The sequence below is a fragment of the Paramormyrops kingsleyae genome, chromosome 1 (assembly GCF_048594095.1).
Source record: "Paramormyrops kingsleyae isolate MSU_618 chromosome 1, PKINGS_0.4, whole genome shotgun sequence".
Classification (NCBI taxonomy): Eukaryota; Metazoa; Chordata; class Actinopteri; order Osteoglossiformes; family Mormyridae; genus Paramormyrops; species Paramormyrops kingsleyae.
Genome location: NC_132797.1, coordinates 427,705 through 451,593, shown reverse-complemented (window position 1 = coordinate 451,593; position 23,889 = coordinate 427,705). Strand labels below are relative to the sequence as shown.

The following is a 23,889-nucleotide window of genomic DNA, read 5'->3' as shown; positions in this document are numbered from 1 at the left end:
AACTCAATTTATTTTTATATCGCGCCTGTCACAACAGGTCACTTTACACAGGTGTGGTGTGATACTTTCCTGCATCATTTATGCAGAATAATTCAAACCAAAAACTCCCAAGTAGAGAGAAAAAACCTCTGGGGGTCTGAGGTCAACTGGCTGCCCACTCCCCCACCCCCCCTGGGCATGCTAATTATATAGAAAAAGAGAGTGGGCTGGCTTGCTAAAAGCAAGGAGTAAACTGGGGTCAAGGGCAAAGCCAAAGTCCATCACTGAGTAGGGTGACACCCACAATGTTACAGTTCACATTCACATACAGCATCAGGCATGTACTCCAGCAGTACAGAGGGTAAGTGTTCAGTGCAAAGCCATGCTTTACCTCAATCCACCAAAGCTATACCTGTGTCTGCCCGTCTCTGCAGGGAAGAAAGATGAAAACCAACATATATGGGAAATTAATTGAATTGGATGGTTATTACATTTTTTAATATAATGCTGTTTTTATTTATTTGTTTTAGGATAATTTGATTGTGCACTTGTGAAGGGCTTAACAGAAACTTACTTTCAGTAAAATGGTCAGGCTGGACATTTACAGTCTGTACAATCAGTTTTAATGCGGGTTTGTGCATGAATGATCTTGTTTCATTCACATAGTCTTTCTGTTTGTGGTTCAAGTTTTTGAGTTGCCAGACAAAACCAGCATACCCAGAGGACACCCACACCGACTCCACACGCGCACTGACCATGGGCAAAATTCAAACTGCATGGAGGTGAGAGGTGACTGGGCTACCCACTGAGCCACTGTGCCAACCATCTCAAACACCTGTCCAGGGAAACATTTCTGCAGAGATAAGTAAATGCATGATCACTGACGATGCATCCATCATGCATCCATCATCCATCTTCCTGAACTGCTTATTCAGCATGGGCTTGTGCTGAGCCTGGGGCACAAGACACCACATGCCTGGGAGTCACGGACATAAATATGTCTGCTCATTGGAGCATTTTAAGTCCTGCAGTTTATCCTAAGAGTCAAACTCTATGAGACGTCAATGTAAATCAAACAGTCCTCTCTCTAGGAAACACCGAACTCCATTTGCACTCTCAAGCCCCAAAACACGAAGATGGGTACTTGCAGCTTCATCTATCGATAGTAAGATGTGGCACGGGACACAAAAGGCAACTTAGAAGACATATGATGGCCAGGAGTAGAACCATTATTGTCTCTAATCACAAGAATGGCCAACTAAGTGGCTAAAGGCTAAATCTCATGGCAAGGTCAAAATCCTCTGAAGCAGAATAGAGAGAAGAGAAAGGTATAGCAGACATGGCACTGACGCAGAATAAAGAGAAGAGAAAGATATAACAGATATGGCACTAAAGCAGAATAGAGAGAAGAGAAAGGTATAGCAGATATGGCACTAAAGCAGAATAGAGAGAAGAGAAAGGTATAGCAGATATGGCAGCTTGCACTGGAATCGCTAGGGCTGGCACAGCAGAGCACATGACGGACATTTCTGTATGGGACCGTTCCCAGAGAAACTAGTTCTGAAGATCTATGGCTCAGTATTGAGTAACTCCACCACGTGTTCTGCCCCAGCTGGAGGATCAAGAACCATCCTGGAAGATTTTCTAAATTCAAGGAATGCATGAAAGCCTCAACAACTGTTAGATTTGAGAGAATGGATCAGTGTAAGTGATTCAGAGACCCAAAGGAGGGGAAAAGCAGCTGATGCTGACAGGCTGCTGTTGGAAATGTCACACAGCAGGAATGGATTCCCAGGTTCAGATACATCTCATTTCCAAAATGCGAATGGATATCACCCCATCTATAATTTTGTTCCATACCTGTGATATTTTGTGTTATTAACCTGGGGTGGGTTTCCCGATAACGGTGACTCTTAGCATCTTATGAAGACTCCAAAGATATATCTACCTATGTTTCCTGACCAATCTCTTAACAGGTTGCTTAAGGGAGAGCTTCTTAAGTGCAACCTTAATAGGTGCTATAAGACCTGATTGGCTGACATCGATGGCTTGAGAATTTATTATTCCTTCTATGAGCACTGCTTGGCTGCCGCATGAGAGACAGTGGTGTTCTGTAACACTGCAAGAATGCTTAAAAATATAGCATTAATCAGAACTGGGGAGAACCTAAAAATAAAAAACAAAATAAAAAAATTGAATCATCTGACTGGAAATATGTTTTTTGCAGATTGGGTGCAAGAACCCACCTCCTCAAAATGTAGTATCACCAGTTTATTTTTATTTGTCCTATAAAACACCTGCATGCTCCAATATGTGTGTCTGAGCCGGGCTTGGGAAGCTCGGTACCAGTGGCGGCCCCTTCTGGGCCGGCCTCTAGGATCACAGTGGTGGTAGAAACTTCCCCCGGACAGGGCTCTGGGATTGTAGCGACTTCCCACAAGCAGGGCTCTGGGATCACGGCGGCAGTGATTTCACTTGGGCAGGGCTCTGGGATTGTGGTGGTGGTGGCAACTTCCCCCAGTAAGGGCTGTGGGATTGTAGCAACTTCCTCTGGGCAGGGCTGTGGGATTGTAGCAACTTCCTCTGGGCAGGGCTATGGGATTGTAGTGACTTCCTCTGGGCAGGGCTGTGGGATTGTAGCGACTTCCTCTGGGCAGGGCTCTGGAGACGCTGCAGGATCCCTTGGGTAGGTAACTGGAGATGCAGCGGGCTCCCTCAGGCAGCTAACTGGAGACACAGTGGGCTCCCATGGGCAGGTAACTGGAGATGCAGTGGGCTCCTCTGGGCAGATAACTGGAGGCTCAGGTACAGCAGAGGCTGAAACCCCAGGCTCAGTGAACTCTGGCAACTTAGCCAGGTCCATGAGGTGCCAGAAGACTCTCTCCAGTCTTTTCACCTCTTCGGCTGGGGGTACAGGAGAGAGCTTCAGAAGCTGCTTGTTGGCTTCAATCAGATACTGGCACAACCGAGGGGACTGGAGGACAGTTGGGGTCTTTGACAGACGTTTCCAAACAGTTTGTAAGGTGCAACGTTCACTCACCCAATTATCAACTGAGTTGAGAACTAGAGATGGGTAAGGGCTGGTGTCCTTCAACTTGGGGATCATTTTTTTGAGTTGGTCACTCTGGGGTCAGATGGAACAGACCCTGACAGATTTACCTTTGTAAAGCATTAAATGGTGAAGCCCCAGCCTATATCAGTCACCTCATACATCCCTACTGTTCACCGCGAGCACTGATGTCATCTGATCTGCTGTTGCTCTCTGTACCAACCAGCCATTGAGGAGGAAAGGCAGCCGTGTCCTTGTCCGATCTGCCCCCACTGATGAATGTATTAAGCCGAGGCTAAAAACTCATTTATTTGCTGAGGCATTTTAGACAAATGTGTTGTATGTTTATGTTGTTATATAGAAGGGTAATGAGTCCATACTCACTGGCATTTTTCATGATTAAATCAGTGCCGTTTCTGCTTCTTATACTTGTTCCATGGTGAGCTGGTCTAAGTCAGAGACTTTCTCTCTGATTTTGTGCTATATTTGAGGCAGGCTGTTTCCAAGCAACCCAGATAGGATATATATTACAGCTATATAGTTCCCATTACAGCTGACCGATACAGTAAAAGGTAACTCTGAAAATTAGATCCCTCTACACAACAAATTCATCTGAGCAGAAGCTCCTATCATTGTATGACCTTCTGTCGAAAGGTTAATGTTCTTAAGAGGAATTGTGTACGAAAGATGAATTATTTACATCTGTCTCTTTGATTAGAAATTCTATTAAAGTATTTTTTTGGGTTGAAAGGATTAGGTAAGACCTTTATCTGGAAAGGAAAATATACCCATTTGCACTTTTCAAAGGTGATTAAGTAGTATTTTGAATTTTGTTTTATATATCTGGTCCACTTCAACCCCTTTGGTGTCTGTTATTTAGAAAAATCCAAAAATATGTGCAAGTCCTTTCCCCTCTATGTGGAATGTTTCAGATTGAAAATGTATTTCATTTATTGCATATTATTATTACGAATTTAAAGTGATGTTTAGTGTTGTCTGTGGATGATGCAGATCGTGGTGGAATTCACCGCTATTTAAAAATAACATCAAGTGATCTTAAATTCCGGTTCATGCAGACTCAGATGACAGGAGATTTTCTCGCTTTTTATTGGACCCCTTGTAGGTTAAATACACCCTTCAAAGAGATTAATCAGAATGCTGGAGGTGTCAAGATGGGGAGGAAAGCTTGGAAAATGCCCACAGGTACTGCCCCAGAATTGGCGAGTGCTGATTGAGGGTTCATGATTGCATTTCTGAAACGCTGGAGATCCAATTTTCCTTTTGCCCTAAACTTTACTTTTTTGGAGATCGTATGGCCTAAGCACACTTGTTCTAATTGCACAGATGATTGGATCCAGACAAGCAGTTAAGTGACATGGAAGAAAATTATCCTCAGGGGTAGGAGATACGCAGGGCATCTCCCTCTCAAGACCTTTACCGAATTTAAAGATGTGGGTGTGAATGAAAGGCAGTCACACAAAATGTTGAAAATGTACGTAAAAATCAGAAATCAGCAAATATGAATTATTTTGTTTTTTAATTGGTAGGCCACTTTGGATCTTTCTTTTTGTGTTGAACAGACACCAAAATACTTTAAAGAAATTAAGAACACGAAAATAAAGTGTAACTATGTGGAGATATATAAACACACACAGAGAGTAATCTTATTTATTTACCATATCATGATTGCATCCAAACTGGCTGCAGTTCGATGGGGCTCCATTGTTCCACGTTAGATGTCGTACGCACGGGTGGAGCAGAGGAAATAGGGGTGCAAAAGTGCTATGAATTTTATTAAGAACAGAGATATTAAGGCTAATGCGGTGGGTGTCCACCCTGTTTTATTTTCCTATGTGCCGAACACCCGCGTTATTTACTAACAAGGAAAGACTGATTACCATGAAGGCCTCAATAACGCCTCTAGCAAAGGAATATCCATCATAATTCATGTGCCGCGAAGCAGATTACACACATTTGCACGCACGGTTTTAAACTTGGCGGCTCGTACTTAAAGATCCTGTAATGGGAAAAGAAACGCGTCTTGTTTTTTCTCGCCGGTGTTAACGAGCATTATTACCGTCATACGAACGCCCGGCAGAGCAGTGCCTAGTAAATCCTTGATAATGTTTTATTTGTAAACACTTCGGTCCTGACACTAAATACACCGCATAACACGATTTCACTGCGCTGTTGTAATGAGAAGCATTAGAGCGCTTTCAACTCCTGATCACAGCTGGGGTGCGATTCACGGAGCGGCCTGCCGATTGAAGACCACAGGTAAGCTCCCGTCAGTGACTTTGTTTATGTATCTTCATTCTATTAGTGGAGATTTGCTGCTTTCATTAGTTGCTGGGATTTCCCAAAGCTGGCTGGTAAAATATAAAATGCTTAATAACAAAAATTGTACTTATAGAGGCTGAAGCTTAGTCTGCAGTAAAGTAAAAATAGAAGATTATTATTAATGCCCATTCTGGTTGATGGTTTCTAATAATGTATAGTATCTAGTAATGCATTTCTAAGATTTCATACGTGCCTAAACATATATCATGTGAAGACAGGCCTACTGCACCCAATTTTCACAGCTTTCTAATTACTATGAACGGGAGCAGGTAGTAACAATACATTTAATTTTGATTGTAGTGCCTAAAATTAATTTGAGACGTGTCACTCTAGAAATGTATCACCATCGAGGACAAAATGTGAATCGCATGTCGAAGAGCTGCATATATGTATATCTGCGAGTTGTACATTGCCCAGAAATGTCAGCTATTTAAATAAATGTAACTTAAAATTTTTATTGTTAATACTTTGGAAAATTCGTACCAATTTTTTTCTGACATTCTTACTGCTTTTTTCTTAGGTTAGAGGCAGTTGTACTGATTTATTATGATCAACATCACTCTCGTAGATTGTTCTTTTTTGTATTTGCTCGACTTCCACGTCATCGTTTCGCTAGGTAAGAGAATTCCTGAAATCTATGCCAACACTGACCTCTAGTGGTTAAAAGCGATCTCAGCGTGTGAAAAAGAATTTGGTACTGTATTTCAAGTACAAATATGAACACAGATCATATAGACCTAATGCTATGTGTACCAGTTTGTTTCTGACATTGTTACTTTTTTTATTTAAGTTCAGTTTACTCAACCTTGTAAATACTCATGTCATATACTCTGACATTTGGCAAGCTAAAGTAAAAGTTTTCCAGAAACTGAATGAGCAGAATGTCCTAAATGTGAAATTAGGCAGGGAAATGATGAAATCACTGCCTTTTGACTCTTGTCATTAAATCAGCCCGAAGCATGTTAAGAAAGTGACTCAATGAAGCCTGTGATAAGAGCAAAACGTGCACAGCTAAAGCTCAGCCTCCAAAACACAGCCTTATGGCAAACCCCTAACCAGTGTCCTTCCCTGGAAGACCAGAGTACAAGCTGAAACAGGGGAGCCAGCATCTCCTCAGAGGCACAGAGGCAGCCTCACACTGTTAGTCCAAGGCTGCAAAATCCCCAGTTCTGCCTTGTGCTGCAACTAACTACAACTGCAACTAACTACAACTGACCAGGTAGTCACTTTTTTCAGTTTTTAAAGGTAGTCTGGGGTAAATGTAATTGAATAAAGTCCAGTTAAACTTTGGTACCTTACTTCCGATAAGTTATCTAGCTAACCAGCAAATCTTGCTTCGTGACGCAGACCCTTGAGCACAAGAGCGAATATATACAAACACACCAGCTTTTACATGCACACTGTATACATTCACTCTCCCAACACACATTCAGAAATCATTCAGCATTGCTTTTTTCCCATAATGGACAAATGGGAAAAGGAGTTTAATGAAAAGTGAGCGGGTGGTTTGAGATCTGAAAGTCCAGTTATATTATTCCGCTGTCCGTAAGCCGTCCTTATGCACGCCTGCATCCTGTCCGCGCGCCTGCATCCTGTCCGCGCGCCTGGCCCCGTCCGCGCGCCTGGCCCCGTCCGCGCGCCTGGCCCCGTCCGCGCGCCTGGCCGGCTCACACACACATATCATCCCTGCATCTCAGCGCTGTTACCTCCCTTTTTTCCTTCTCTCATATAACCGTCGGCTGTGACTGGATTTCTCAGAAACTCTCCACTATATTAAACGTCTTTGTCGTGGAACAAAACAAAGTTTGCTGAAACGTTTTCCGTCTGGAGCGCTTTCTGTGGGAACTTACTTGGTTAATTGGGGCTGCTTTATTTGAAGTCCTGCTGGGCATAGTCTGGGTCTTACAGTGGCGCTCTGGAAATCACATTCACTTTATAGCGTGTAGCCCAGCTTAGCACAGATGTTTCTAATGGTGTTTCGCCCCACTGTTAATGCTGGGGTTACTGGCATGGGGCCTGGCCGGCTGGGTGCGGCGCACATCACGGAGGCTGTAGAAACACGCTGCTGAGTCAGACTTGTGGTAATGGAGATGCACTCTAGTGGCTGTGTTTGTTGTGTTTTTGAGGCTCGAGGTTCATCTGCATGCTCTGTTCTTTGATAGGAACAAGAACCGGGCAACAAATGATTAAATCAAGGAACGATTTGGATGGTTGCCTAGCCACATTTGAAGGATAGGTCCTTTTTGATTATGATGATGATGATGATGATGATGAAACCCTTTATTGCAGCTGAGGCTGTACGGTGTGTTTGGATGATAGATGCTCTCAATCAACAATTGTTACGGGTGGTAAAATGGATTAGCTGAGGCATCTCTAGCAAAACCGGAGGCGAGTGTAACTTTTGAAATGTAGCATATATTCTGCCTGGAGTCTTGGCTTTGGGGGTCTGGCCTGGACGACTTTCCAGCGACTGCCCCTTTTTGCCATCATTTCTTCACACGTTTCACTAACAGTAACAACCTTCAATGACACACATTGTGCATCCAGGCCACAGCTTCCCGGTCAGGTGCAGTGATGCATAATGGACATGCTGGGACAGACTGGGAGGGGGCGAGTGGGACCCAGACGCACAACCAGTCTGCTCCATTCATTTGCGGCGAGGGTCTTTGGATCGAATCACCGAGCACAGCTAGTGCAACACCTGCATAGCTACAGGGGCGTAAAAGGAAAAATGCTGAATGCTGGACAACAGTGTGGCCTTAATATAAAGCAATATGTAGCGATAATGTGGTTTATTTTCTGTGGGAAAAACTACTTCTGTTGGTTTTGGGACCCACACTTGTTTTCCACGACAGTGCTAGAAGGCTTTCATTTTCAGTTTGCTTTTATAACTCTTAAATTCTCTAATTGTTCAGATAAATATTTTCATTTCTACTAGACATTTTAGTACCAGTCTGATGCCACCATGAAACAGATGAATTTCCTTTATCAAAGTTGATGGGATGTTATTTTGTTTATTTTCCCCACCCAACACATAAAAAAAATAATTGTAATGTTGCATACAGTATAAAAGCTTGATAATTACAATCTATAGAAGACAATCAAATGATCGTAACAAACAATGAACAAAAGATGAAAAGTCATATTCAACACGCGAAAGTGTGTATGATTTCAGCCTTCATAACCTGCATAACCTGGAATTAGCATCACTGACTCGGCGAGACAGTTTAGCTCCTGTTTGCAGTTTGAGTGCTTCTTACGACGCTATTTATCACTGAAATAGTGCTGACCAATTAAGCAATGGTTAATTTAAAAACACTGCCGCGGCATTTGAGTGCGATAGTGCCCCTCCCTTTTAGTAAGTTTGCTGCTTGTTGTTCATGGTAGAAGGCCCCCTTGTGGTGGATGGGGATAACGAAGAAACATCAAAAAGAGTCATTTTCAGGACTGGCCGAGTGCCGCTTGGTGGCGGGGGGTCAGAGGTCGTCGCCATCATCTGTGCTGAAGCTGCTCCTGCGGCTACTCCCCTTGGAGGCAGGGGGCGATGTGGCTGAGAGGAGCGGGTCAGCGTCAAAGGGCGACAGTGAGCCTCCTGGCAGGATGTGGTCCAGTCGACTCTCCTCTTTAAGAGTTCCATTAAAGAAGTCTGTGAAGTGAGACAGGGGATCCGAAAAGGCGACGACTGTGCCGCCGTGCTCCGTGTGGCCCGTGGGGGGGGCGATGGGGCTCTCTGCGTAGTCCCCACTCAGGTCCTCTTGGTACACAGCCTGCTGTGCATGAGGCATCTGCTGAAGCTTGAGGAGGTGAGAGGGTGACTCAGTGGAACCCAGGGAAGGGGCCATGCTGGGGAGGCCATGTGCTCGAGCCTGGATCTCCAGCTCCTACATTCAGCAACAAGCACAGGAGGTTAGGGGATGAGGAAGCTGTACCCAGCTAGACAGAACCACCATTTAACTACCACTTCAGTTTTTGGCTTTGTTCATGTTAATAGGGTGATTATACTACTACATTTTATTACATATATGAAACAAAATGAAAATTAGCCATGCAGTACTCTGTAGTAGCCACAGGGGGCAGTAGAGTTTGTTTCTACAAACCTGGATCCTGAGCAGCAGCCTCCGATTGGCCTGTTCCAGTCTCCTCTGCCGCCCCTCCAACTCGCGCCCGTGCTGCTGCTCCTTCTGCAGCCACTTGATGTACTCCACCGAGGCCTTGAGTATGGTGCCCTTGTTCCAACGCATGTCGCTGTGTGGAAAAACAGACATAGAAGCGTTTCACAAAGAGCCAGTAAACTTGCAGACCTTAACCTTAATGAGTCAGCGGAATATGTACATGTAGCCATTGGAAAGACCAGTGAGAATGGCATCATTCAGCTGTCCCTGAATGGGAATTCTCCTGGAAGATATTAGCATTAAAACGGTTCCCAGGAATGCCATGGTAAACATTATTGTTAGATTGGATTACCAGCCAGCATGCAGTATTGAGCAGGATACCAGATGATAGGCTAGATCCGGAGAATTCCTGACAAATATTTTTAGCTAGGAAAGGAAAACATAAGCATGACACTCACGGGTCATTCGACTTCGGTATCAGTGTCCCAAGCTCCTTGATCCTGTAGTTGATGTTGTACCTTCTTCTCCTTTCAACTAGAGAAGAGAGAATATGTGTTACTTGAGGAGGTCCGTACTGACATATTGCCACCTGTCCTGCACTGAGTGAAAGGCTTTAGTCATTACATCACCCCGTGTGTCCGGCCGAGTGCCTGTAAGGGTGAGGACAGTCATTACATCACCCCGTGTGTCCGGCCGAGTGCCTGTAAGGGTGAGGACAGTCATTACATCACTCCGTGTGTCCGGCCGAGTGCCTGTAAGGGTGAGGACAGTCATTACATCACCCCGTGTGTCCGGCCGAGTGCCTGTAAGGGTGAGGACAGTCATTACATCACCCCGTGTGTCCGGCCGAGTGCCTGTAAGGGTGAGGACAGTCATTACATCACCCCGTGTGTCCGGCCGAGTGCCTGTAAGGGTGAGGACAGTCATTACATCACCCCGTGTGTCCGGCCGAGTGCCTGTAAGGGTGAGGACAGTCAGTACATCACCCCGTGTGTCTGGCCGAGTGCCTGTAAGGGTGAGGACAGTCAGTACATCACCCCGTGTGTCCGGCCGAGTGCCTGTAAGGGTGAGGACAGTCATTACATCACCCCGTGTGTCCGGCCGAGTGCCTGTAAGGATGAGCAGGCTTGGCAGCCAGTATGTCCAACCATAGTGACTGTCTGCACTGAAGCCGGCTCATGGATTACTCCATTTATAACTAACCATATACAACTGATACATTAGCTGTTCAAGGATTTCCCTGAAACCCACTCCTAAGAAACCTTAAGCTTTAAGGCACTTCCTGTTCATTAACTACTCTGCTACCTGCTCGTGATTGTTGGGTAGTTAGTTTAATCAAACTAAAGAGTAAATCCAGTCACCATCCCCCAAGGTAACATCCCAAAACCCTTCAGGGGGGTCTCCCTGCATCACACCCCCATGTAAATTTAGTGCTTTCAAGCAGATTGCTGTCACCCCCGGCTGTTCCTGACTCACGAGCGCTCTCTGCATGTTCACCCCCACCAGCCACCGAGACAGATTAATGTCTCAGTGCCTGGGAAGCTTCACAATCTTCTTCTGCATTTCGTAAGGGCTGGGTGACAAGTTCAATGAAAAGCCAAAAAGTGAGTATGGAGCGTGGGCTTGTCCTGTGTTAAGTTTTGAATTCAGGCTTGTGCCAGAAACATATTTGCCTGCACTAATTTGCCTCGTATCAGTCAGGTTCTGATAGCCTTATGGATTCAGTGGGATGTAGCTGGTGCAGTCATAGACATATACTACGTGCAGCAGTCAGTGGTGATGGATTTCTAAATGAGCATTGATGGAAATCCTAAATGCTTCTTACTTAAGTTATGGTTGTCCTTCTTTTGTCTTTCTTTGGCCAAAACTCTTGTGTCATGTTCTGAAAAACAAAGAACAAGAGAGGTGGATATGAATATTGAGCTTTAAAAGCCAATAGAAACAACAAAGCCATTCACATATTGCTTGAGACTTTTCCATCAGGTGTGTTAATGGTTTAACCTGATTTCTGGGTCTCTCTGCCTTCTGCACCCACACAGCCAATGACCTCTGCCGATTTCTGGGTCTCTCTGCCTTCTGCACCCACACGGCCAATGACCTCTGCCGATTTCTGGGTCTCTCTGCCTTCAGACCCACACAGCCAATGACCTCTGCCGATTTCTGGGTCTCTCTGCCTTCTGCACCCACACAGCCAATGACCTCTGCCGATTTCTGGGTCTCTCTGCCTTCTGCACCCACACAGCCAATGACCTCTGCCGATTTCTGGGTCTCTCTGCCTTCTGCACCCACACGGCCAATGACCTCTGCCGATTTCTGGGTCTCTCTGCCTTCTGCACCCACACGGCCAATGACCTCTGCTGAAACTAAAACTGTTCTTCCCCACAATTAACTCAGTCTCCTTATTTGCTGATGCACCAGCGAGCATTGCAAAAAAAGTATCTCAAGCATTCAAATTCAAATTCTTTCCAATTAAATAATCGGGACTCTTGATTGGATTTCTCAGTTCATTCGGGTGATTTAATAAGGTCACTTAAGCTCTGTGTAATGACCCGTTGTGCAGCCGCACACTTGTAGGGGGAAGACAGTAATTCAGTTATATCCCTGCCATAGAGAAGGGATGCACGGGCATCTCTCCCATTTCCTAAGTCAATTGGGTTTCCCTGATGCATGACATTCATAAAAACTTAGAGTATGCTTTGTTGGCAAACCTGCCAGGCTGAGCTGTTCCAGGTCTCCAAGGTTACAAGTGTAACAAAACTAAAACCACAGTGCTACACACTAAGTGACAAGACTCAGCCATGTTTGGACCCATAATCCTCCTTTGTATTTCTCACAGTGCCTAAAATATACATATACAGCTGTGGGAAAAATTCTATATTTTATATTTCTATATAGACCATTCTATATTTTTAAACCAATCTGTATTTTTAAATCCTGATTTAATCGTGGTTCTGCTGACAGAAGCTGCGCTGAGCAGCAGGCTGCTTCCACATTCAAAATTTCTAAGACAGCAGTTTCTCATGAATCATAGGGCAACATCAAGTGACCTTCAGAAGAAATGTACGAGTGTGTGTGTATTTGTGTATATATATATATATATATATATATATACACACACACAGTACTGTGCCAAAGTCTTAGGCAGTCCAAAGAAATGTTTAAAGCTGGGTAGCAAGTGTACTTTGGCTTAGAACAAAAAACACAATTTAACATTAGAACATGTGCAAATTAAAAACTAGTAATAATATCTTCTGTTTTCTAAAAAGTTACTGATATCTAGTTGGATGGCTAGATGAACACCGCTTCAGTTCCCAAACCTCTCCTCAGGGGCACCCCAGCCATTCCATGATTTTGTTACATTTCACCAACAGCTCAATTAATTAAATTAATTGTTTTAAAAAGTCAGTGACAGATTGACTAGCTGTATGAGGTGCTAGTGGCCAAGTCAAAAAATACATGGCTGCACTGGACGGTCACTGCAAATACTGGGGTGATTTTAGCAGAGGTTCTGAAGCGGCTAAGCTGACACACTTTGACAGGCATGATATCATAGTTTTACAGCAACACGAGGATAATCTAAACATCATTTTCTTTGCCTGCCTAAGACTTTTGCACAGTACTGTGTGTGTGTGTGTGTGTGTGTGTGTGTGTGTGTGTGTGTGTATATATATATATATATATATATATATATATGCGCGTGTGTGTGTGTGTAAATAACAATCGCACACCCATAAATTGAGAAATGAGTGAAACTTTCATCAGTTCACATAAATACAGGGTGCATGCACTGGTCTCTGTAATTACCTTTGGTTTGATTGCTACCTTTATTCCCTCAGGGGACAGTTGTGTTGTTCAAAGGATACAACATTAACTTACATACCCAGAATGCCCTGCGGACTGGCCCTCATCTCCCTCCCTCTCTAAGGAGTATAGCACATGTGCCGCTCGCCGTACCTGTGAATTGGCTTTTTATTGGGCGCTTTGCCCTACATGCTGCAGGTGTCATGCCACCACAAGGGGCGGTCATACCTTGCTCAGTGCCATACACGTCCATCATGCTGTTGCTGTGGGATCCCTGAATGGGAAATAGGGAGACAGACAGAAGGGCACGTGTCACAGCAGGGGGTGAGGAGGCTACGAGAGGGCCAGGGGCTGCCTCCACTTTATATCCTCCAGCACTGCAATATCTGAGTTTTTTAAAGCTTATTTTACTTATCTGGTGGAAGGGAATTTGTCAAGATACTTTCAAGAAGCCTTATCGAGATGATAAAGGTTTTCATAAGGCTTGTCAGTATCGCTTAGAACTTAATTAAAATTTTGCCAGGTTATGAGAATGCAAAACGGGAAGGATCACCTCTCAGGGAATAAAATATAACTTCAGTCACTCTTGCTTTTTGCATCATTCAACCATGGATACAGTGTTTTCAGATTATTCAGGGTACCAGGTTAAAATGTGTGTAAAATGTGAGCCTGTGTGTCTGAAATGATACTTACATTGTTTTGCATTGTGAGGTGAGTATCCATACATCCCAAACCCTCATTACTGAAAGTGGATTCCAGGCTAATTAAGTCGTCAATGACTTCATCCATCGGGAACTAAAAGGAAAATTATTAGTGTACTTGTGCATTTCAGGATCGGGCTTTTGCATCGTCTTTATAGTAAGACTGACGAAAGGAGAGGAATGCAGCCGACTGATCCCCTGCCGCAGCCCTCACTGACTTCGCTCACCTCACTGTCTTTGGCACTGCAGGCGATGGGCATTAGAGTAGCAGGGCTGTCCGGGGGGCTTCCAGTGCTGGGGAGTGCCGGGTGACCGCTGTGGATGATGGGTATGGGTACCGGGAGTTGCCCCTGGTGGGAGTGTGAGACAGGCTCCAGAGGGCCACAGCCAGCAAGCTTGGAGCCCAGGGCCAGGTACTGCTTCAGCTGCTGGGCCTGCGAGGGCTGCAGGCTGTACTTGGGGCTCTCCAGGTGTCCCTGGACCTGCGGCAGAAACAGAGCGTTTGCTCATTTCAGTCATAAGCTGGAATATAAATCCATTGCCCAAAGACTATTCACAAAAGTCTACACTATATGTCACATACAATATAATGTCCCAGAATAGTGCCGGAAAGTTACCAAAAGATACAACAAACACATTGTGTGAACAAAATACCAAATAGAATGTTCAGAAATTAATGGCTCAAGGCTACTGTGGTAAGACCAAGACTTTCGTCCGCATTATGTAAGAACCATGGACCATAAACTAAGAATCACCTGCCCAACAGAGCAAAAATTACATTCCAGTATTATGTAGACGAAGCCACAGGTGCATATAGAATAGAAAAACACAGGCAAGCAGAGATGCAATGAAACTGATTCACAAGAAATTTGCTCTTACATTTAACACTCTGCCTCCATCCCGCATGTCATAGTAGCTACAGTCGGCCAAGTGTGGCATTGTCCAGGCGAGCGTCTTTAGTCCGACTAATGGGGGAACTTGGGTAGGATCCAATGCAGAGCTCAGAAGACTACCAATGAGGCGCTTCTGCTGGAACTTATAAACCAACTGGGCAAGCTAAACAATCCAATTTGCTGAAGCCGGGCTTTTTATGGCACAGAAAGACAATAAGGCCACAGAGAAACCTGGCAGGCTGGTCTGGTCACTGTAGGATATCGGCACACGCTCTGTCACTAATTCAGTGAGAACGCCCTGTTCTGTTTGCGGGAATGGCCAATCACACATGTGAATTTTTGATGTTCATTCCTTCAGGGAGTCAACACAAATGCTGCTTGTTCTCAGTGGTCTTTAAATAGCTGCACTACCGTTTATGCCTCCTCTGTAGGTCATTGTCTCATCTACTGCCAAAGAATAACTGACACCATCACCGCTGTAATCCAATTTTAGCTCATCCTATACATTCAGATTATCTATAGATATATGAAGACACGGCATTGTCTTGTTTTGACATCTGATTTCTTAATTGTGTCTCCAGTTTTCTGGTTTTTATGTACTGTATAATAAAACACAAAGTAGTTGCAGTCATCTCATTTATTCTGTTATGTGTAGACTTTTCCAAGCAAAATCTTCAGAATTTGTTCAAAGACAGTTTTGTCTCTAAAATGTGAGGCCAGTGTAAAAGAATGAAGGGAGGTAATGAAACTTATCACATTCCTGACCTACGCCGAAAGCACGATTGCTGTACGATTCCAATTACATTACCCATCTGTGTTCCACCCAACAGGATTCTTGTCATTATTGTTTTTAAAATTAATGTTACTGTCAAAATTGCTCATGTTGTTCAAAATCCATGTGATTTATATAATTTATTCCTTATTGTAAAAACCTTTGTTATTATATTATGAAAAAAAACATTATATTGATGCCATTACAATGGAGAGGCAGGAATTGAAAAATAAGATATACAAACACAATATAAAATAAAATTTCCAATATTAAATAAAATGTATAAAATTCCCTAATCCTCTCCCACATTCTTGTATGGACTGACTGAAGCCCCTTCAGGACACGCCATCCACGGCCCTAAAACCCACCCCTCCCCCTCCCTCCAGTGACTCCAGTGCAGCTTACCTGCTCCTCCAGGTCACCAAACATCTAGACCCCCAGAGCCTCCCATGTAGACACCCCTCCCAAAATGCAGGCCTCACCACCACCCCCCCCCCCCCCCATATCAGCGCACTAACCCTGTTACACAGCCTGCGCTTAGGTCACTGACATTGTGGAAAAATATCCATCTTGACATTCGACATTAAGAAATTTTGCTCAAAGCAGTCAAACGGCACTCTGTTTATATTATGTTTATAAACAGCACCATTTTATAATTGTAAATATAACCAAATGATGCTTGTTTTAGATGTGAGTAACCAGTATGGGATGCCCTGCAGTACAATTCAAATTGGCGAGGAAACTTCAGCCATGACATCCATCTAACGGCCAGCATGGTATTATGACACACTGTGTCCAGGAATTGGCCAAAAAAATTAACTGAACCAGTTTTGTGTCCAAAAAGTGCAAATCTTGTATATAGATAGATGTCTTAAGAACTCTAATTAAATTCCAGTAATTGTTCCCCAGTGAATAATACAATGTAGAGAAAGACTTGTTTTTATTTGCAAACAGAATGCGAATCTAAAAACATCTGATGAATGTGATATACAGAACCATTTTGATTGTTTCTTCTTTAAATAAACTAGCATGGAATTGCATGGTAGGCATTTCTGTGTGATTATTCTCATTTGGGAATCATGTTACATCATTAGCACAAAGGAATGCATTCAGACTGTCTCGCCTCTAGGGATTGATCTTCTGCCAGTGATAACTGGGCTTTTTCTTACAGAGAAAGTGACGAAGAAAACAGACCAGCTGCAAGTTACATGAAACTATCCTAGTGCTTACAGAGTAGCATCTAAGCATCCAAATATGGAAAGTGCGAGCCTCGTGTTCAGAACGAATTGCAGCACGGCTTGTAACACCATGTGGATGGGTTAGGCTCAGCAACAGTGTAACAGAGATACCAATCAAACCCCATAATCCTCTTAATCTTTAAACATAAACCTGCTACTATATGAATATCTTAAATGTATAAATAACATAGTTCAAGAATCTAAGCCTGAATATCATTTGTCTGTGTCAATACCATCATGCCATCTGATAAATTTTTGGATAAATATTGAAACAAAAGATAAAATAGCATTTTCATTACTTACAGTGAAGAATGTATTCAAAACGGCAGTTAATTTTTAAAACAAGTCATCTGGATACAATGTTCCAAAGCCCTTAGGGAACTGCTGGATGTAAGAAGTTCTCAAATAATGATTGCTCAACTGTTTCATTATTACAAAAGCTTGAGTTTCACTTCAAAAAATGAAGTTGTGAAACGGTTTAGATAATGGTTTTAGAATGTCAGAGACCATCCCCCTGTGTCCATGAATCAGCCCATCTTTTCCCTGAGAGGTGATGGTAGATGACATGCGGCCAGATCGGCCCGTACGGGTAGAGGCGAGCTTGCGCACAGCTTCTGCGCTACACACATGCTTCTGTCACTGCCGCTGGCGGACCTGATGAGAGCAGCGGTGCTGCCATTGTTTCAGAGGGGAAGGAAGGACTGGCGTGTTCCAGCAGTGTGAGGCGATGCCATGCAGAGGACGAGAAACCAGGCCCTACAGCTGCCTAACTGCTGCTCGGTGTGTGAATACACGCACACAAACACACACACGCAAGCACACTCACACTTCCCTCCAGCTATCATGAAATTCACTGGCCAGGCCTAGGGCTTTTGCCTGGGTTTTGGCAGCCCTGCCGATATGTCATCTCGGCAGACTTTACCGACTGGTATATTTTGCAGATCAGTCCCCCTGTGTAGATTTCGGAGGGGATTCAAAATCATAAGTTTACTGCTTGGCTACGTACTTAATCCATAAAATAATTTCATGGGACAGGGGTTATACCTTTAAACCTGTTATTAATCCTAGGTGGTTACGTGCCTGTTTCTGCACTAAGTTAACCCAAGATTCAAGATTTCAGAATAGCCGTTAACAGACAGCACTCAGCCATGAGATGTGGGCATCAATTATTATTAATAATAATAATAACAATAATAAGTGTCCATCATCAATTAGCTGCCCCAAATACCTTCCACACACACATAGGACACCTGAACAGTGTCACTGTTAGCGGAGACACACCGTCCTACACCTGTTACTGTCCCAGGTGGAACAACAGGGAACTTCCTGTTAGCTGACAGGTGGGATGAAATCAGGAAGCAGTGTGGAGAGCGTGAGAAAGCAGGCAGCAGTGTGGGGAGCACGAGAAGACAGGAAGCAGTGTGAGCAGCATGAGATGCCAGGAAGCAGTGTGAGCAGCACGAGAATGCAGAGTAGTGTGAACAGAACAAGAATGCAAAGCAGAGTGGGGAGCACGAGAAGACAGGAAGCAGTGTGAGCAGCACGAGAATGCAGAGCAGTATGAGCAGCACGAGAATGCAAAGCAGAGTGGGGAGCATGAGAAAGCAAGAAGCAGTGTGGGGAGCACGAGAATGCAGAGCAGTGTGAGCAGCATGAGAATGCAGAGCAGTGTGAACAGCACGAGAATGCAGAGCAGTGTGGGGAGCATGAGAAGCCAGGAAGCAGTGTGAGCAGCATGAGAATGCCGAGCAGTGTGAGCAGCATGAGAATGCAGAGCAGTGTGAGTAGCACGACAATGCAGAGCAGTTTGAGCAACACGAGAATGCAGAGCAGTGTGAGCAACACGAGAATGCAGAGCAGTGTGAGCAGCACGAGAATGCAGAGCAGTGTGAGCAACACGAGAATGCAGAGCAGTGTGAGCAGCACGAGAAGGCAGGAAGCAGTGTGAGAAGCATGAGAAGGCAGGAAGCAGTGTGAGGAGCACGAGAGGGCAGGAAGCAGTGTAAGGCGGATGAGAAGGCAGGAAGCAGTGTAAGGCGGATGAGAAGGCAGAAAGCAGTGTGAGCAGCATGAGATGGCAGGAACCAGTGTGAGGAGCACGAGAGGGCAGGAAGCAGTGTAAGGCGGATGAGAAGGCAGAAAGCAGTGTGAGCAGAATGAGATGGCAGGAAACAGTGTGAGGAGCACGAGAGGGCAGGAAGCAGTGTAAGGCGGATGAGAAGGCAGAAAGCAGTGTGAGCAGAATGAGATGGCAGGAAACAGTGTGAGGAGCACGAGAGGGCAGGAAGCAGTGTAAGGCGGATGAGAAGGCAGGAAGCAGTGTGAGCAGCATGAGAAGATAGGAAACAGTGTGAACAGCATGAGAAGACAGGAAGCAGTCTGAGGAGTGTGAGAAGGCAGGAAGCAGTGTTAGCAGCGCGAGAAGGCAGGAAGCAGAAGAGGTTGAGGTCAGCAGACTAAGAGACAGCTGCGGCTGGGCATGCAGAAGGTCAGTTGGCTGGGGGGCACTGCAGGGAAAAATGTACCCCATAACACAAGTGGCAAATGTTCTGCCATTGAGCCATCGATCCTGCAAAATAAGGCTAATTGCCTTTGTTGTCCTTCACCAAACACATCATTGTTATTTACATGTCCAGTGAATGTTATCTAAGGCACTTACTGATTAAATTTAAAATGTGCTGGAAAACTTTGGATGACTTTATTGGGCTTGACCAAAAAGGGATCAGCATAAGAACCCAAAATCTATCTTTTGTAAAATTATAACCTGCCATATCATAAGCTGACTAGTTTAACAAGTGTTTTTATTGTAGGAAGATTAATGGGATTCAGAGATTGCTGCACTGGTGTCATACTGCACTTACAGATCAGTACAGTTGCTCTCAGCATCCAGCTTGTTGTGAACTTAATCCCACATATTGGTTAACTCTCCTGGTTTTTTTTTCTTCCTGTTGTACTTCTGCCAAAATAAATGCGAATGAATGGAGGCTTGCAAAAGTCTGACCTAACGAGGAACCCCACCCCCCCCCCCCCCCCCCCCCGAAGGCAGTGTCCAGCATGTTTACGCCTCTGAGTCCAGCACAGCTCATCTTCTCCGACTCCAGTTTTCACCTCGAAGGGAGAGATCACCTTCCATTCATCCACACGCAGCATGTATAAATCATGGCTTCCTGAAAGAATAGGCCTGCCTCTACATCAGGACTTCAAATGCAGCCTGAGCATCTGAGTGCCGTTTACCCAGCAGAAGAAGGAATACATGAAACCCTGGGCAGTTAAATGATTTATCTGTACTTTTAACATTACAGCCGATTTCTGTGTGCCAGCTGCGGCCTCCTGCTCTGTACTACATACCCCTGCTACTAATGAAAATACTTATTAGATGTGTATGAAAGGCTATAAACCAATAAAGCGTTTTAAATAGAGGATGGCTGTGTAACTAGACTTTACAGAAACTTAATTACAGATCTTTACAGCCCAAATCCCCTGTGAGCCCCACTTATAAATTAATGTTCTGCAGTTTTGTGTCTTCTTTACTACATGCTCGTTAATTGCACTCTTTCCCCATGGCTCATTTTTTTAGGGTGGCTACAAATCTTAAAATCACTCGTGAGAAGCCCAGAACTGTGTGTATCCCCCCCGCGCAGTCAGTCCAGATGTAGAACACGGTCCCCATGGAGATCAGTGCCATCAAGCAGAAGCACGGGCAGGAGGAATCACAGCTCTGACTCCCAGCTGGGTTGCAAAAACCGTTACATGTGTTCTAATAAGATATTTCATCTCTGTCTCTGCAGAAGACGTACAGTTAAGAGTGATTCGCTTTTCTCTCTGAAGCCAGTTACAAGTTCCCAAGCTGGTAGGACAAAGCCAGCGTTCAGGAGGTCATCTGAGAGTTTGGGGGTCGTCTGCCAGCTCTCTGACCTTTCACCACAGTCCTGGAGATACTGCTTCCTTTAGGCTCCCTGTAAGGTTAGTATCTGATTGGTCAATGTGTCAGTTTGTTTCGGAAAGGTATTCATTTGCCTGAGCTGGCATTTCTTGCACTGAAATGTAAAATTATTTAATTTTTATTTTTTTTACATTTTGTTATAGACTTTCCATAAAGAAGTCACTATACTGTACTTCTCTCTCGGCAATTACCCTCAGCACTCAGCAGAGAAGCAATAAGATAAGATAAGTGAATACAAATCTACAATGTGAGCCTCACCTTGGGTCTTTCGGTGTCAACATACTAAAAGTAACCATCCCAAAGGGGCTTGGGAAATAAAGCTATTGGTACGTCAAGATGATGGCTGTGATGTATACGAGGACCTCTTTGTCAGCTTTCCTCATGTTTGTAAGAAAGATGATTTACTGTATTCTCAGCCCTGGGGAAACTGTTGCATTTCGACGAGCTTCAATCTCAAGGTCTGATAGACGGCGATACATTGCGGATGGACAGGACAGGCTGATGGTGCGTTCCTTTTTCTCTCGGAACTCGAAAATTCCGAGGTGAATGACATCACATCCGACAATCTCCTGTTCGAGCTACCACACCTCGGAGCAAACATGTAAATGCAAAATGTAATTGCATGTGTTCGATTTAGAGAATACCATATCATGACCGTAAACAATATCCTAGCATGCAATATCAGATTTTTACCAGACTTGTTAGTGTCTTTTGTTTGTTTGTAGTTTGTTTGCCTCTCGAAAAAAGAACATTGCTATGAATGTACTAAAATATTTTATAAAACTTTTAATGTGGTTTGACTAGTTCTTGTTTCTTGTTTGTTTGTCTCTCGGAAAAAATACTCACTCCAAATCTGCTAAAATATAAAGCAATAACACACAGCAGCGTGTTCATGGAGGCAGCCATGTTTGTTCCGAGATATGGTAGCTCGAACAGGAGATTGTCGGACGTGATGTCACTTATCTCGGAATTTCCGAGTTCCTAGAGAAAAACGAACGCACCATAATCGGATGCAGGATTACTGTGTGTTCACAGAGAGCTACCTCGACAAGGGGAGGGGCTCTGTGAAACAGACCGGACTAAAAAGGCCTGAAGCTGAGAAATGAGACGGAAGCAACAAAGAACACCTCTTTAACTCGAGGCGGCCTCTGCGTTTGTCCCTCCGTTACCCTGAAAAACAGTAGCTTAGCACAGCCATTGATTCTCCTTCACTTTAGAATTTAATTGCTGAAAAGCTAAATCTCATTATTTGCATATAATTTTATTTAACTCCTTCTTAATTATTTTATGGATTAAGTACGTATTCAGAATAAATATGCAATTTTTAATTAATAATTTTTTCCTTATGTGATGATTGGTGCCAAGCTCATGCCGTTTATATTGATAAAAATGCACATATCTCGAAATGCAGATAATTTCACATTTCACTGGCACAGTTGGCCTGCATATGAGCATCTTGTTAGCAATGACACTTTGTCTCACTGGTGCGTGGTGCCGCTGGAAATGCCATGAACGGCTGCTTCTTCAAGTGTGTGGATGACACCGCAGTGGTGGGTCTCATCAACAACGACGGTGAGAATAACTACAGGAATGAGGTGAACCAGCTGGCCATGTGGTACAGCAACAACAATCTCCTCTTAAACATGGATGAAACAAAGAAGTTCATTTTTGACTTAAGGAGATCGCACACCTGACAACCCCTGCTGACCATAAATGATACTACCATAGAATCTGTGAGCAGCACCAAATTCTTGTGGGTGCACATCACAGAAGATCTCTCCTAGTGAAAGAACGCTGCATCACTAGAGAAAGAAAACCCAACAACGCCTCTACTTCCTCCGCAAGTTAAAGAGAGCTGGTACCCTGGTATCGATCCTTCTATCGAGGCACCACTGAAAGTATCCTGTCAAACTGCATCACTGCACCACCAATGATCGAAAAACCTTGCAGCGCACCGTGAAGGCAACAGGAAATATCATTTGCACCCACAGTCAGCATTGTGGGAGACCCCACCCACCCCTCTTACGCCCGCCCACCCCGCAAAGCAGTCAGCACTGTGGGAGACCCCACCCACCCCTCTTACGCCCGCCCAACCCGCAAAGCAGTCAGCACTGTGGGAGACCCCACCCACCCCTCTTACGCCCGCCCACCCCGCAAAGCAGTCAGCATTGTGGGAGACCCCACCCACCCCTCTTACGTCCGCCCACCCCGCAAAGCAGTCAGCATTGTGGGAGACCCCACCCACCCCTCTTACGCCCGCCCACCCCGCAAAGCAGTCAGCATTGTGGGAGACCCCACCCACCCCTCTTACGCCCGCCCACCCCGCAAAGCAGTCAGCATTGTGGGAGACCCCACCCACCCCTCTTACTCCCGCCCAACCCGCAAAGCAGTCAGCATTGTGGGAGACCCCACCCACCCCTCTTACTCCCGCCCAACCCGCAAAGCGGTCAGTATTGTGGGAGACCCCACCCACCCCTCTTACGCCCGCCCACCCCGCAAAGCAGTCAGCACTGTGGGAGACCCCACCCACCCCTCTTACGCCCGCCCACCCCGCAAAGCAGTCAGCATTGTGGGAGATCCCACCCTGCAAAGCAGTCAGCATTGTGGGAGACCCCACCCACCACTCTTATGCCCACCCACCCCGCAAAGCAGTCAGCATTGTGGGAGACCCCACCCACCACTCTTATGCCCACCCACCCCGCAAAGCAGTCAGCATTGTGGGAGACCCCACCCACCCCTCTTACGCCCACCCACCCCGCAAAGCAGTCAGCATTGTGGGAGACCCCACCCACCCCTCTTACGCCCGCCCACCCCGCAAAGCAGTCAGCATTGTGGGAGACCCCACCCACCCCTCTTACGCCCGCCCACCCCGCAAAGCAATCAGCATTGTGGGAGACCCCACCCACCCCTCTTACGCCCGCCCACCCCGCAAAGCAATCAGCATTGTGGGAGACCCCACCCACCCCTCTTACGCCCGCCCACCCCGCAAAGCAGTCAGCATTGTGGGAGACCCCACCCACCCCTCTTACGCCCGCCCACCCCGCAAAGCAATCAGCATTGT

At 45.1% G+C, this 23,889-nt stretch overlaps 1 protein-coding gene and 1 long non-coding RNA gene across 3 annotated transcripts in view; one reads left to right on the top strand and one right to left on the bottom strand.

Annotated features, from left to right (window-relative positions):
* The first annotated feature begins 4,891 nt into the window (after positions 1-4,891).
* On the top strand, positions 4,892-21,944 carry LOC140588778 (uncharacterized). Its single transcript, XR_011989979.1, has 3 exons — positions 4,892-5,305; positions 20,674-20,848; positions 20,972-21,944. It is a non-coding gene; the product is annotated as an uncharacterized lncRNA (long non-coding RNA).
* LOC111838555 (transcription factor EC-like) overlaps positions 8,363-23,889 on the bottom strand; it is a 30,254-nt gene continuing 14,727 nt past the window's right edge. Inside the window, exons 1-8 of one of the 2 annotated variants that reach the window (XM_023801646.2) lie at positions 14,862-15,230; positions 14,210-14,464; positions 13,975-14,076; positions 13,510-13,555; positions 11,306-11,362; positions 9,939-10,014; positions 9,466-9,613; positions 8,363-9,249 (exon numbers count right to left, since the gene is read on the bottom strand). In XM_023801646.2, coding sequence (XP_023657414.1) covers positions 8,845-9,249; positions 9,466-9,613; positions 9,939-10,014; positions 11,306-11,362; positions 13,510-13,555; positions 13,975-14,076; positions 14,210-14,464; positions 14,862-14,921 — 1,149 coding nt within the window. In that variant the 5' untranslated portion in view covers positions 14,922-15,230 and the 3' untranslated portion in view covers positions 8,363-8,844. Of the gene's footprint in view, positions 9,250-9,465; positions 9,614-9,938; positions 10,015-11,305; positions 11,363-13,509; positions 13,556-13,974; positions 14,077-14,209; positions 14,465-14,861; positions 15,231-23,889 lie in introns of those variants that run through there. The other variant, XM_023801644.2, reaches the window with a different exon arrangement.